Source organism: Netta rufina (genome assembly GCF_964035555.1).
Source record: "Netta rufina genome assembly, chromosome: 5".
Lineage (NCBI taxonomy): Eukaryota > Metazoa > Chordata > Aves > Anseriformes > Anatidae > Netta > Netta rufina.
The window spans coordinates 30,638,025-30,650,098 of NC_140128.1; the positions used below are offsets into that span (position 1 = coordinate 30,638,025).

Here is a 12,074-nt window from a genome sequence, read left to right on the forward strand (position 1 = left end):
GCAAATACCAATAGCAAGCTTACAGGTTGGCAGGCAAAGCTTGTCTACAGCCACCTAATAACAGGGAAGAAACCCAGCAGGGCGAATCCTGAAAATTAAATAGAGAGGGTGGGAATAAGACAGGGCTTCACAGACAAGGTTTCTACCACCAACATTTATTTCTGTTAAAGCAGATTATAAATCATCAGTACAAATATATATAACTTACATTTGCTTGTAAGGCCAAAGTTTAAAAGTAAAGTTAAAATGAGATGGATTTCACGATTCACCGGAGGCAGAACCTGGACCAGCTGCAGCCTTAACCACAAGGTTTCACAAATCAGTGGAAAAAAAATAAAAACAAAAGTTAAAAAACCTCTAAGATCTATTGACAGACAAACAAAAAAATGGGTTCCTAGGTAGCCCCAGGATGTAGATATGATTACGGTAAGTTGTCACAGTAGTGTTAGAACCAATAGATTAAGACAAGAAAACTGCAGCAATACATGAAAGAAAAAAACATACTATATATATATATATAATATGTAGCTTGATTCCAATAAAAAACAGTTAATTTTCCCCATGGTTTTCAAACCATGACAATACTGTTCTTTAATTTTATTTAAAACTACGATATAATGACTTACTGGTTGTGATTGTTGTTGCAATATGCTACTTACAATGAACAGATAGATACAAGAACAAGCTAGAGCCCCTTTTTCCACCCCCTGATATTACTTACAATAAGAATCAGAGATAAATCAATCTTATGTACAATTTCTTACATCCAACCCCCCCCCTTTTTTTTTTAAACCTTTGGCAAGATTACTTACAACTCATACGGCTTTTAATATCCACTATTTAAAATATCCTAAATGCATAAAAATAAAAATTTTGGCTTTACTTTATTCTTTACATATAATATTCACTTTGTTACTCAAAATGGAAGCTCAACTTTTTCCACAAACCTAGCTTTTGCTAAGCAGGTGACAATCTCCCACCCATAGTTCCCCCCCAATTTTTCCACCCCATTTTTCCCTGAGGGGGAATGTCCAGGACTTGCAGGGCATCAGAAGGGCACTAATATAAGATCTGCCTTCCTTTCTGTGAGATAATTTGTTTCTGCAGAACAGGCTTCAGGACTGGGTGTCCACCTGTGCTGTGTTTGACGTCCAGCTTTCCAAGTAAGGAGGGAATGCAGACAGGGGCGGCTGCCAGATTCCTTTTAAACGTTAAACTCTGTGTCTGTTTATACCCTCCCCATAACCGCTCCCTCTTTCTAACCCATTTTCACTTGAAGGGACCTTTGGGATTATCAAAGCAAACTGATCAGAAACAGTCCCCTCTGCTCCCTTTATCCCTCTAGCCTACTGTACAATTTATCTACCGCCGTAGGGCTGCTTAAAGTTCGATCTCAAACGTCTTCTGTAAATCACTCGAGAAGGGGTTAGTTGGAGAGGGATTAGTGCGCTGCTTTGCCTTGCCCTCGAGTGCTGCCCACTGCGCTTCAAAGGGGTCTACCTGCGGAGCGGCTGCGGGAGGCTGCGAATGCTTGTCCTCTGCAGCCCATTTGCCACCGTCAACTCCGTTGAAAGCCGCAGAGCCGTTGTGCTGCGCAGGCGGAGTGAAGAAAGGGCTGCTCGTGGCACTGCTGCTTTCGTACTGGGGGAACGTCTGCTGTTTGACAAGGCTGGGCGACTGGTGCGGGTGGGCGGCTGCTGGAGTGTGGCTTGCCGTACCGAAGACGTTGGCTACCATCTGGGAAGGCGTGATGCCCACCACAGGTACGCTCGGGGCTGCGTAGGTCATCCCATTTGCTACAGCGTAGGGCTGAGCTGGAATAAAGGGCGGCTGCATGGGCGGTACCACGCCGACCGGCACGGGCTGGGGTGCAATGTAGGTGCTCACGGGGAAGGCTGGTGCTGGCTGGGAAGCTGCTGGAGGAGGCTGGAGTAGTGGCTGAGGGGCTGGGGCTGGGGCTGGGGCTGGGGCTGGGGCTGGCTGCTGCTGGGCTCGGACAGTCTTTGAGACCTCTTCCAACCAGCGGTCTGCTTCTGAGGGGGTACGTCTGTGATTTCCTTGGAAGAGACTTGGAGAGGCTGTACCCGAGGAGGTGCCGCTCCATTCAGTGCCTGAGAAGGGAAGCACAGGAATGTCACTCATGTTTCTATCCCTCGCCCTTTTATCAGTTAGAAAAAATGGAGGATGCACATGAGGTCAGTTGGGCCTCCTCCCTCCACAGCCAGGAGGTCGTTACCCAGAGCCGGAGCACCTTTCTGCAGCTGGTACACTGCTCTGTCACAGGGAACGTTGGTCAAGAAGGGATGGAGAAGAGTTTCCTCCCTAAAGTGCAGATTTTTGTTTTGTGATTTTTTTTTGTTATTACTTTGTTCCTTTTTTTTTTTTTTTTTTTTTAAATAACAGACATTTGGAACTTCAGGGCATGAAGAAGAGCTGCCACCTGCCTTCATTACTTAGTGGCAATGATCTAGTCCATAACCTCTAAAATTCCTCTACTGGGGAGTTTCAGTTTATGCACGTATAACTCAGGAGTGGTGGACTGTTATAACACTAAGCTACACAAAACTTTTTAAGGCTCATTTGCCTTAGTTCCTCAATTAAAGCTTTACCCTTTGCAGTACAGCAATGTGATGGTATAAGGAGTTCAAGGCAACGTTTCTTTTTCTGTCCCATACGTGTTGAAGCAAATCGTGAGCACTCGCTACTATATACATGAACATTTAAGGCAGTACATCTGATCAAATTGCCATGTAATATATAAACTGTACTATGACTTCCTGTTTATGTTCTTTCTCCATCTCCATTCTTCCCTTAGTCTTTTCATAACTCATGCTGCTCACCTCTCAAATTCTTTTGCAGTGCTTAGTACTTAACATCTCAGATTTTTCTTCTACAACTACAGCTCTATTTTAACTCATTTATCTTCAGTGATTAAAAGAATCACCATCATTCCCATTCCTCCCACACTTTCAAAACCATCTTCCATTAGCTGAATTCTACAATCTTCCTTCTCCCTACGGTTTTATATTCTCTTCCCTTCCCATAGGACCTCATCAGCTTTTTAATGTGATGAGAGAAGCAACCAGGAATGCTCTGCAATTCACGTGTTATTCAGTGTTTTGGAAAAGTAGAAAAGTAACAAGAAAAAAAGTCACTGCTCAGTACTCTTCATTTAGTCTAATCATAACAACTAGTTCAACTCCACCTAAGATCAGTTCACTGTTGTTTTTTACAGTGGTAACTCGAAGACAGAGCTTAAAGTCTCTCTCTTACGGAGGAAGACTGACTGGTAATGGGCCTGGTACTGTTACAAGGACAAACAGAACCTATTTCACTAGCAAGGTTGCTTCTTCCTGGTGACGCTTGCACCAGGAAATGTTTGTTCATAGCTTTCTAGCGTCCATACAGGTGACAGCCATTAAATTACCACCTTACATTGGATATGAATATAGACAAGGACTGTATGGACAGACTAAACTTATTAAACAATAAATTAATTTCTAAAGTCTTCAACCACCCAACTTAATCTCTCCTTATCTACATTCATAGCAAGAATGCAAAAAATCATTTTGGGTAAGCATACAGATTCTTTCCTCTTGATTCCCCAACACGCTATTTCATTACTTCCTTTTTTAAGCATCAGATTTTCTAAAACACTGCCAAAATAAGAAACAGTCTAGATTGCAGACCCAGGACCAGTGAGTTCATAGCTTCCCTCCATCCACTTGTGCAAAAGGCTACTACTTCCAGCTTTTGTTATTGTTCCTTCCACTTTTCATTAAGTGGCACTGACAGCAATCTCAAGGGCTCAATTATGCTTTTGATCTGAGTTCTCATAGCAATGCACAGGATCTACTTCCAATCTTACCGGAGACCACGGCTGCAGCTCCAGTATTAGCAGCAGGAGCATGAGCCCAAGGATTGGTTTCACGAACTGGCATAGCTGTGGACACAACAGCAGCTTGGGATGGTTTAGCAGCAAGCACACAGAAGGCAGAGGCAGTGCCATTAACTAAAATGGGAGCAGACAACATCAGTGCAATTAATTCATGCAAGGCATGCACATGACTGGAATATTAGTGGGCCATGTCGTAACTATTAACATACAATTTTAAACACTTCCACATGACAGCAGTTTGTGTAAATTAGCCAAATTGGACTGACAGTTGATGAAGCTCGTAAATTCTATTTCACCAAGGCAACTCTTGTTAACAGTTGTGGGATGGTGGGGTTTTGTTTGTTTCATGAGGCCTTCTATTCTCCTGACTGACCAAAGTTAAATTTGTTGGTTTTTAGAGAAGCGATACAGCTCACCAGAAGTCACAGTATAATTAATTTTAAATTCCAAAGAACAACGGATTTTGGATGCAAAATAACAACTACATTTAACAAGGAGAGGTTCCTTCCCCACACTATTTGTATAAAAGCACATCAGTGGAATGAAGATTAGAGGCTACTAAGAGTTCTATAGTTTACAGCTCCATAGGTTATCTGGGAGTTTCTGTGAACAATGGTAATCACGGTGGCACAAAATCTTCTTGCTGTGCTGGATTTGGTTTCTATGATGCATAATAGTTAAGATTTTTCCAGTTCAGGAGGCAGAATGATTAAATTAGCCATTAATCTTAAAGCCAGTCCCTTTTACAGGTAACTATCGTGTGGTAGGTGCATGAACTTTTTGTTAAAAACACAGAAAAACTGAACAGATGAGATGAATAAAGCAGGATGCATGACCCCAAAATACTGATACAGAAAATTAAGATACAAGACCAATACAAGAAATTAAGACCACGTGTTACTGGAAAGCAACATTCTGTGCACTCAAGCCTCATCCAGCATGACCACAGCAAGCAAAGAAATGACAAACCTTGAAAGGCAGGAGACTGTGGTGCGACTACTGTCACTGGTTTCGTCATGGGGGCTGAAGAGAAAGGATCTTCCGATGGTGTGCTGAAAGCACTGGTGATCTGAGAGCACAGGGCACTAATGCTGTCTGCTTCCCCTTCTACCTCAGGGACTAAAATGTAAACAAAATTCATTAAATTATGTTTAAGGGATACAGAAACAATTTATAAATACAGATGTTAAACTGAAATATATTTAGTTTCTTTATCTCTTAGATGTTTCGAATACTGACTTGGATGACAGCTTTTTTTTTTCTTTTTTTTTTTTTTTAATTTAAATTGGGTGTTGAAGATGTGACAGAAATAGAAAGAACGGTAGAAATAAAAAGAACAGTAGAAATACAAAGCCATATCACTATATTTTACGACATAGTCAAGAGGGTGAGGAGATCAGTGTTCCAGATTTCAAGTCAGTCATTACGTTTTCTCTATGTTAATGCAAGAGAACGTTCATTTCATAAAATAAAAGGTTTTTCTATAGCTTTTAATAAGAGTTTTAATCTTTCAGTATTAAACTGTTAAACATACCAGGGATTTGGCACTAAGATTCGACATTTTGTGAAATGAAAGTACTTATGATAATTTAACTATTCCAACACTGTACTTGTACAGAAACCAGATGAAATGTAAACATGTAGACAGTAATACATGGGGGCAAGTTAATTCTAGAGTGTCAATTGCTCCAGTTCAGTGTAGCTGAGCTCACTAGCTCCTGTGTTAAAATTATGAAAGCAGAAGTTGAACGCACAAGTAAAATGGACACTCAGTTTTAAACCAAATATCAGTACAGTGCAGATAAAGTAACAGTGGAGTAAAACTACTGACTTACCAGCTGTTCTCCTTATTTCTAATTGCCCAACTTTTCAGAAGTACTGCTCATCAGTCCTTCATTGCACTGAACTGACACGAGCAGGCATAATTAAGCAGAAATGGAACAGTACAAAAAACCACAGGATGGGTGGATATGACATGCACTATATTGAACATTTAGGGGGAGGCATGCCCAAAAAATGATTCTTTGAGGGATGTTCCAATATAGCACCTATCGTGTGACATTAAACAGCACCAGCAGCTTCATATCCAGGAACATGCATCAAATGCTCTGAATTAGGAAGAATTCAGATTGTTGTGTGCTCAGCCAGCATAAGTCTAGTAAGCAGCACACCACTACTGTTAAACTGATAAACTCAACACTGGTCTTAAAGCACAGGTCACCAAATAAGTATTTTAGGAGAAATCGGATTAAGTATTTTAGTGGTTGTTTTTTTTTTTTTCCCCTTTGACATAGAGATTTTTATTTTAAAGCTTAAACCCTAAAAGTAGCTCTGTTGCCAAGTGAGAGTACAGCTGTCCTGCAGGATAACCTAGCTAAAGGGATTCCAGGCTCTTATGCAAGGTACTGATCACCCCAGATGTTTATGTTGGGATGACTCTACAAAACCCCACTACCACCATGTGAAACCTGTACCACGCATTATTGGGGCAGCCAGTTGTGCCACCTAAACAGAAAAGTTCCTTCTAACGCGAGGTGGAAAGCAGTTCTATTCCTCTCAGAAAGAAGAGCTCAGAAGGGCTGACAGACAGAAAAACGTCACACAAATCCACGACCTGTGGTTAAGGCCTTGACAGGATTTGACTCTCGAGATGCCCTGGCATTAAGAGGAGGAACTGGTTCAGTGACTCAGAGGGAAGAGCAGCATCTACTAACCCACCAACACTGTTCCCGGAACACTTCAAGCTGTGCTCCAGTATTTCAGATAATGATTACAGCTGCTTGCCTTCTGCATGTGAATACAGTATTTGAAATTCTTGCATATTCCAGAAGTAGAAGTTTTCTGACCTGACAATGTTTGCTCATGAGAAATGATTCACATGAGGCAGGAAGAAGGATTTACTACACACAATGAGTTATTTGAAGCCACAGACAAGGAAAGGAGGAAGAGACAATTTAAGGAAATGTTTCACTGGAGGCATTCGATTTTACCTGAGTTTTTCATGGGGAAATCAGTCTTCCTTTGCACTGTTGAAGGCAGTTCATTTATTCGCAAGGACAACTGGCGCTTAAAAGGAGACATCTTTTGACTAAGGGCAGGGAAGCCCCGGAAAGAACCTTGCCTGGCAAGCTGTTCTATAGGGGCATGCCTTCGTGGAATAGCGTGGGGATTGCTCATTTCTTTATCCAGAGAGGCAGCAACATCAGTAGTAGGAGAGGCTGGGGAGCCAGGAGAGGGGGCAGTATTGGTTGGTGCAGCACCTGGTGCTACTGTTTTCATTTCTGTTTCAACTGTTGGAGGAAATAGGGTGAGGTTAGATGAATAAAGCAATATATTGTTCAACTGCCTGCCCCTACTCCCATTTGTTCTGAAAAGAGAAACTGCAAGAATTTGCATAGCTAGTACTCTTCCAACAAACAGGTTTCTAATGCCACTACAGAAAAATTATTTCTTTGTACTTTCATAGGCTTCACCGTGTCACTTTACATACACCCATTCTCCAAAGCAAAGCTTACTAAGGCTCACCACTTCTTAGAAATGATGGCCTTGTCTATGTAGTCTTCCTAGCTGTTCCTGAGACCACTGCTCTAGAAACACCTGTAATTCACTTATGATTAAGACTGAAAAGTGTACTATGTGTCTGAGGCCTTTATTTTGCCTCACATAGAACTAGAAGAATAGATCACGGCCAAAATCTTACTACTAACTTTATTCAGTTAATGAGGGTGGTGTAGCTCAGCAGCTGCAGGGAACAGAGCAGCCCTAGGAGCTTCTTTTAAAAGCCACCCTCCTACCCCTGCAGAATCAGCAGCAGTGGCCAAGCACCCTGCACAAGCTCCGGCAGGCCAGAGTTAGCACTTAACAGGTTAGGCCGCATTCAGTGCTCCAATAGCAGCTCCTCAGCAACCCCAGGGAATACATTACAGAGAGGTGGAAGTGAGCTGCAAAGCAGATCCAGCCCGAGCTGGCAGGCCTTGCTAGTACCAGCGACACTTACAATGCTTTCCAAACTTCATACAAGAAACAATGACTGTTTTTGTTGACACATCAACAGAAGAACTAGAAGTCTGGTAAAAGCAGAGCCGCAGTGGAGATTTCTGAGGAGCTGGAGTGGTCAGAGGAACTAATTATGTTGTCTTGCAAGCTTCAGTACCCATGAGCTGCAGCTGCTCGTTCAAGTGAAACTTTTCTAATCAGTCTTTCTTGGAAAGGATTTCACACACCTTCATTGAGTCAAGACTTTGACTCATGCCCTCCAGTAACAAAGGCCTTGTGTTTAAGCTTCATTTAGCACATTCTAAAACTAACGTATGGGAACAAGCAGATGGATGATGAAAACGAAGATTAAAGTTTTGCAATAGAGCGGCAGAATAAAACTTGCTATGGGAAGTTCAACTCCACTGTAAAGAGGACTATAGACAATATTTATAATACTTACTTTTTGTTAGTTGTAGAATGACAAGTAGAACTGTACTGGTAATAAAACTTGGGTAAGAAGTTCTACTTTCACTTGAATTTGAGAACACTGCCATGTTTTACATGGCTAAGTAGAAAAACTAGCTCCTCTCAAAACAGCCAGTTACTATTTTTGAATATAACTAGTACGTGATTTTTGGTGGTTTGTGTTTGGTTTTGGTTTTATTTTTAGAAAGCACACTGTGATCGACCTGTACGTCCCTCATGCAATACAAGTATACAGAAACTTTGTAACACACTCTTAAAAAGTGAAATAAAACTACATTGTTTTCTAAGAAAAATGACACCACTTTCTATTCATTTACAAAAACCTTTAGACAACAAAAAGGATTACTTCAAGTCTGGCAAAGTTCTTACATTTTTATAACATTTTTCTAATAAGGCCTTTTAGTACGGTGCCTATGATGCCCTCTGCCATAAAGCAGGCAGACAAAAAGTGGAAGCAGCTTTGTCCAGTCACTTTCACATATGAAGTCCCTTGCACTTTTTTCTCGAGGAAATAGGGAAAAATGCCCTAGAACTGAATCTGGGAGCACTTTTCATCTTGCAAAGTGTCAAGTGTCTGGAAATACGATTTGTACGTAACCAAGTTCGAGAGAGGGAATTCTGCGAGGGTGTTAAGCCCTGTCCTTGCAGGGACTCTACTGCACCTCAGTGCTTGTTCTGCTCACTATGGATGACTGTGTAAGTTGCACCCCGTACCTTTAGCATCCGGCATCTGTCTCATAATTTCCTCTCTTTCTGCTTGTTCAGTAGCGGTAGTGACCCTGAATGACCCTTCTCTAGTGAATGTGGTTCTGCTGGCATCAAAGGTGGCAGTCACTCCACACTCCTTCTCTCGCTTCTGCTTGCGCTCCAGGCACGCTGCAAATGCACAGCCCACGGCATGACTCAACCTTTCCCCCTGTACAAGACAATATTGCATCATACAGTAACTGGAACAGCAACATCCATGTGCTTCAAACATTGCAAACTGATAACCTGCCTTTACAAGAGAGATCTAATTAAGGCATTAAAGAGAACTACTGTAATTGGCCACCTTGTATGGCTCTAAAATTAAACCTGATAAAGACTCACAACTATGAATGCACAAGCACAAAGGCCACCCAGAACTGAAAGACTGTCAGACAATCTGTTTAGCTCAACTGCTACTACAATAGTAGTGTGATAATGTGCCTGCACCGATCCCTTGCCTCTGGATACATTTGTGCACAAAGGAACTCTAGTGAAGCCATTTTATGCAGGTTTAAGTCCTAAAGGATAGGTAAATGCTATTCTCAAACAGAAAAAGTTTACAGAGGGTGCAGGGAGACAATACTGTTGTGTGCAAGCATGAAACTTGAAAGTACAACTGACTATTAATATCCCTGAATGGCCTTGACCAAATGCAGACATTAGTATTGAGAGTGCCTTCCAGAAGGCACTTCCATGATTAACCAGTGAGGTCAAAAGGATCCACTGCCCAATAACTGCAATAAGGAAATGAAATTCAAGTCAGAGGAAGTCTGGCACTCCAGCTGATACAGAGGCCGCAGCTGAGTCAGAGGTGCTATTACTAGCAGTAGCTCACCTCATCTGCAATAATCGGTAAACGAACTGACCTGCTATGCGCAGAAGGAAATAAAAATGCTCCAGCTCTAACATACATTTAAATGGGAATTTCTAACTTCATTGTTTCTCTTTAAAGAAAGCCATTGTGTAGTAGTCAGGATTCCATAAAAAGCCACATAAGTAAAAGACTAGATCAGGGAGATAAATGACTTAACTCTACACAGCAAAAGACTGATATAGGTAACTTGCTTTCAAACCTTCTAATGCAAAAATCTCTAACGTTTAGAAGGAAATAGGACCCTAATTCAATTCATTTTAGCTCCATCCCTTAACATTTGCATACAAGAGGCTACATTCATAACCAGTCTGTATTTACTCACTATGATTTTATCCTGGAAAAACTGTCACTGCTGTTTCAGTTTTTGGCTGTATACATTTTCAGATGAGAGTATCTTCTGTCTATTTTTAGAAGAGTAGTTCCCTTCTGCTACAGATATCTGAGGCTGACTGCATTCCATTTACACACCATGCTGGGCACTGTTTCTCTCCACAAGAAGGCATCACAGAGAAATGGCAAACAATTCAGATATAAAGAATTAGAACTAAAATAATTTTAAGGAAAAAGTAATATTTTAGCTGAAGTCAAAACGTATCGCAGCACTCTGTGTAGTTATGTTTTCTCAGTGTAACTTCCAGCTAGAAGCAGGAAGACACGCCGTAACAAAACTTACCGTGTCCTTTACGGCCATAAAGCAGTGGCATATCCAGCGTCTTGTAGTGCCATCTCGACAAATGTATGAGAATGCCCGGTCAAAGTTCCTGTCTGGCGCGCAGAAAGAAACCTTCTCTATTGTCTGATCAACTATAAGATCCTAGAGGATCCCCAAAAAAAGAAATGTGAGGAAATGTGGAGAAACAATGAAACAAGTAATTTTCAGCATTAGCTGCAAAATGCATTACATAAAAAAGATGATAACCTCACTTGGCTACAATTATCTATCAAATTAATTTGCCATTCAGAAACTATTCCCAGTATGAAACAAAAAAGGACGGACCGCTTTTTCCACCAGCCATCTTTGGTAAACGTGCAACTAGGCAACCACTTAAGAACTCAGGAACACAATTCTTAAGATCTCTCTTCTAGACTATGGAGCTAGCATGGGAAAAAGGAGAATTTTTGTTTCATTTTATTTTTATTGTGCTCTAGCAATCAAAAAAATCTCTACTGTGGTTAAAATACAATCTTGAAAATTAATGGGGGAAGTCTATAAGTGTGAAAAGATCTAGCAGCTACAACACAAAAAGCGAAAGCTAACATGCCAATTACCTAAGCAAGGATAAAATGGAAAAGCACCGGCAGTACTCGTGGTATCAAACACCCCCAATTTGTTCCTACAAGCTGATGGCAGAAGTGTTTGTATAAAGGAGATAGTATAATTTAAGAACTATGCTATCCTCATTAAAAAAAATATTTTTTCACTGTCTTTCAGAATTGTTTCTTTTGTGTGGCGGTTAGTACTTGGTATCTGTGCTAATGTATCCAACCACCAGGAGGCAATATTATATTCTCTTTTTAAGCCTTATGCTTTTAATTACCTCCAAGGTCTGCATATCTTATTAAAATTAATTTTAAAGGATGAAATATACGCAATAACATTTCTAAGTATATATATTTGTTGTTTTTTAAAAGGCAATCAGTAGACCGAATTCACCTGCCTCAGTACGTTTGTATTTGATACTAAATTCTTAAAAGAAACTCCAGAGCTGAGGAAGCATACTCTAACAACAGCCCCGGAGATGTCTATCCACAGAGCAGGTGTTCACCGGGTAACTGGACTGCAGAGGGATATGAATTATCTATACCCGATCCTCACTGTTGGCTTGCAGAAATCATCTTTTAGGTCAACAAAGTAAGGGTTAAAAGACATGAATATCGAGCAAATTAATTTCAGACTAATTAAAATTGTTCTGATTGCCACGTCATCTTTTAAAATAGAAGTAACCTTACAGAGGCAAGCCTAAAGCTCTTATTTCTAATTGCCTACATCTAGCTAAATCCAAAAATTGTTTGCTTTTACCTGTACACAGGCACTTTTGTACTATACATTGTGCTATTTCCCAATGAAAAAATCTAAAACAATCTAGGAGG

The 12,074-nt window shown here is 40.8% G+C and overlaps 1 protein-coding gene across 3 annotated transcripts in view; it reads right to left on the minus strand.

Annotated features, from left to right (window-relative positions):
* Nucleotides 1–119: 119 nt before the first annotated feature.
* NUMB (NUMB endocytic adaptor protein) overlaps nucleotides 120–12,074 on the minus strand; it is a 96,602-nt gene continuing 84,647 nt past the window's right edge. For all 3 annotated transcript variants that reach the window (XM_084287746.1, XM_084287748.1, XM_084287747.1), the window contains 5 exons: nucleotides 10,657–10,797; nucleotides 9,077–9,278; nucleotides 6,889–7,188; nucleotides 4,868–5,017; nucleotides 120–2,111 (listed from right to left, as the gene is read on the minus strand). In XM_084287746.1, the coding sequence (XP_084143872.1) occupies nucleotides 1,381–2,111; nucleotides 4,868–5,017; nucleotides 6,889–7,188; nucleotides 9,077–9,278; nucleotides 10,657–10,797 (1,524 nt within the window). In that variant the 3' untranslated portion in view covers nucleotides 120–1,380. The remainder of the gene's footprint in view (nucleotides 2,112–4,867; nucleotides 5,018–6,888; nucleotides 7,189–9,076; nucleotides 9,279–10,656; nucleotides 10,798–12,074) is intronic.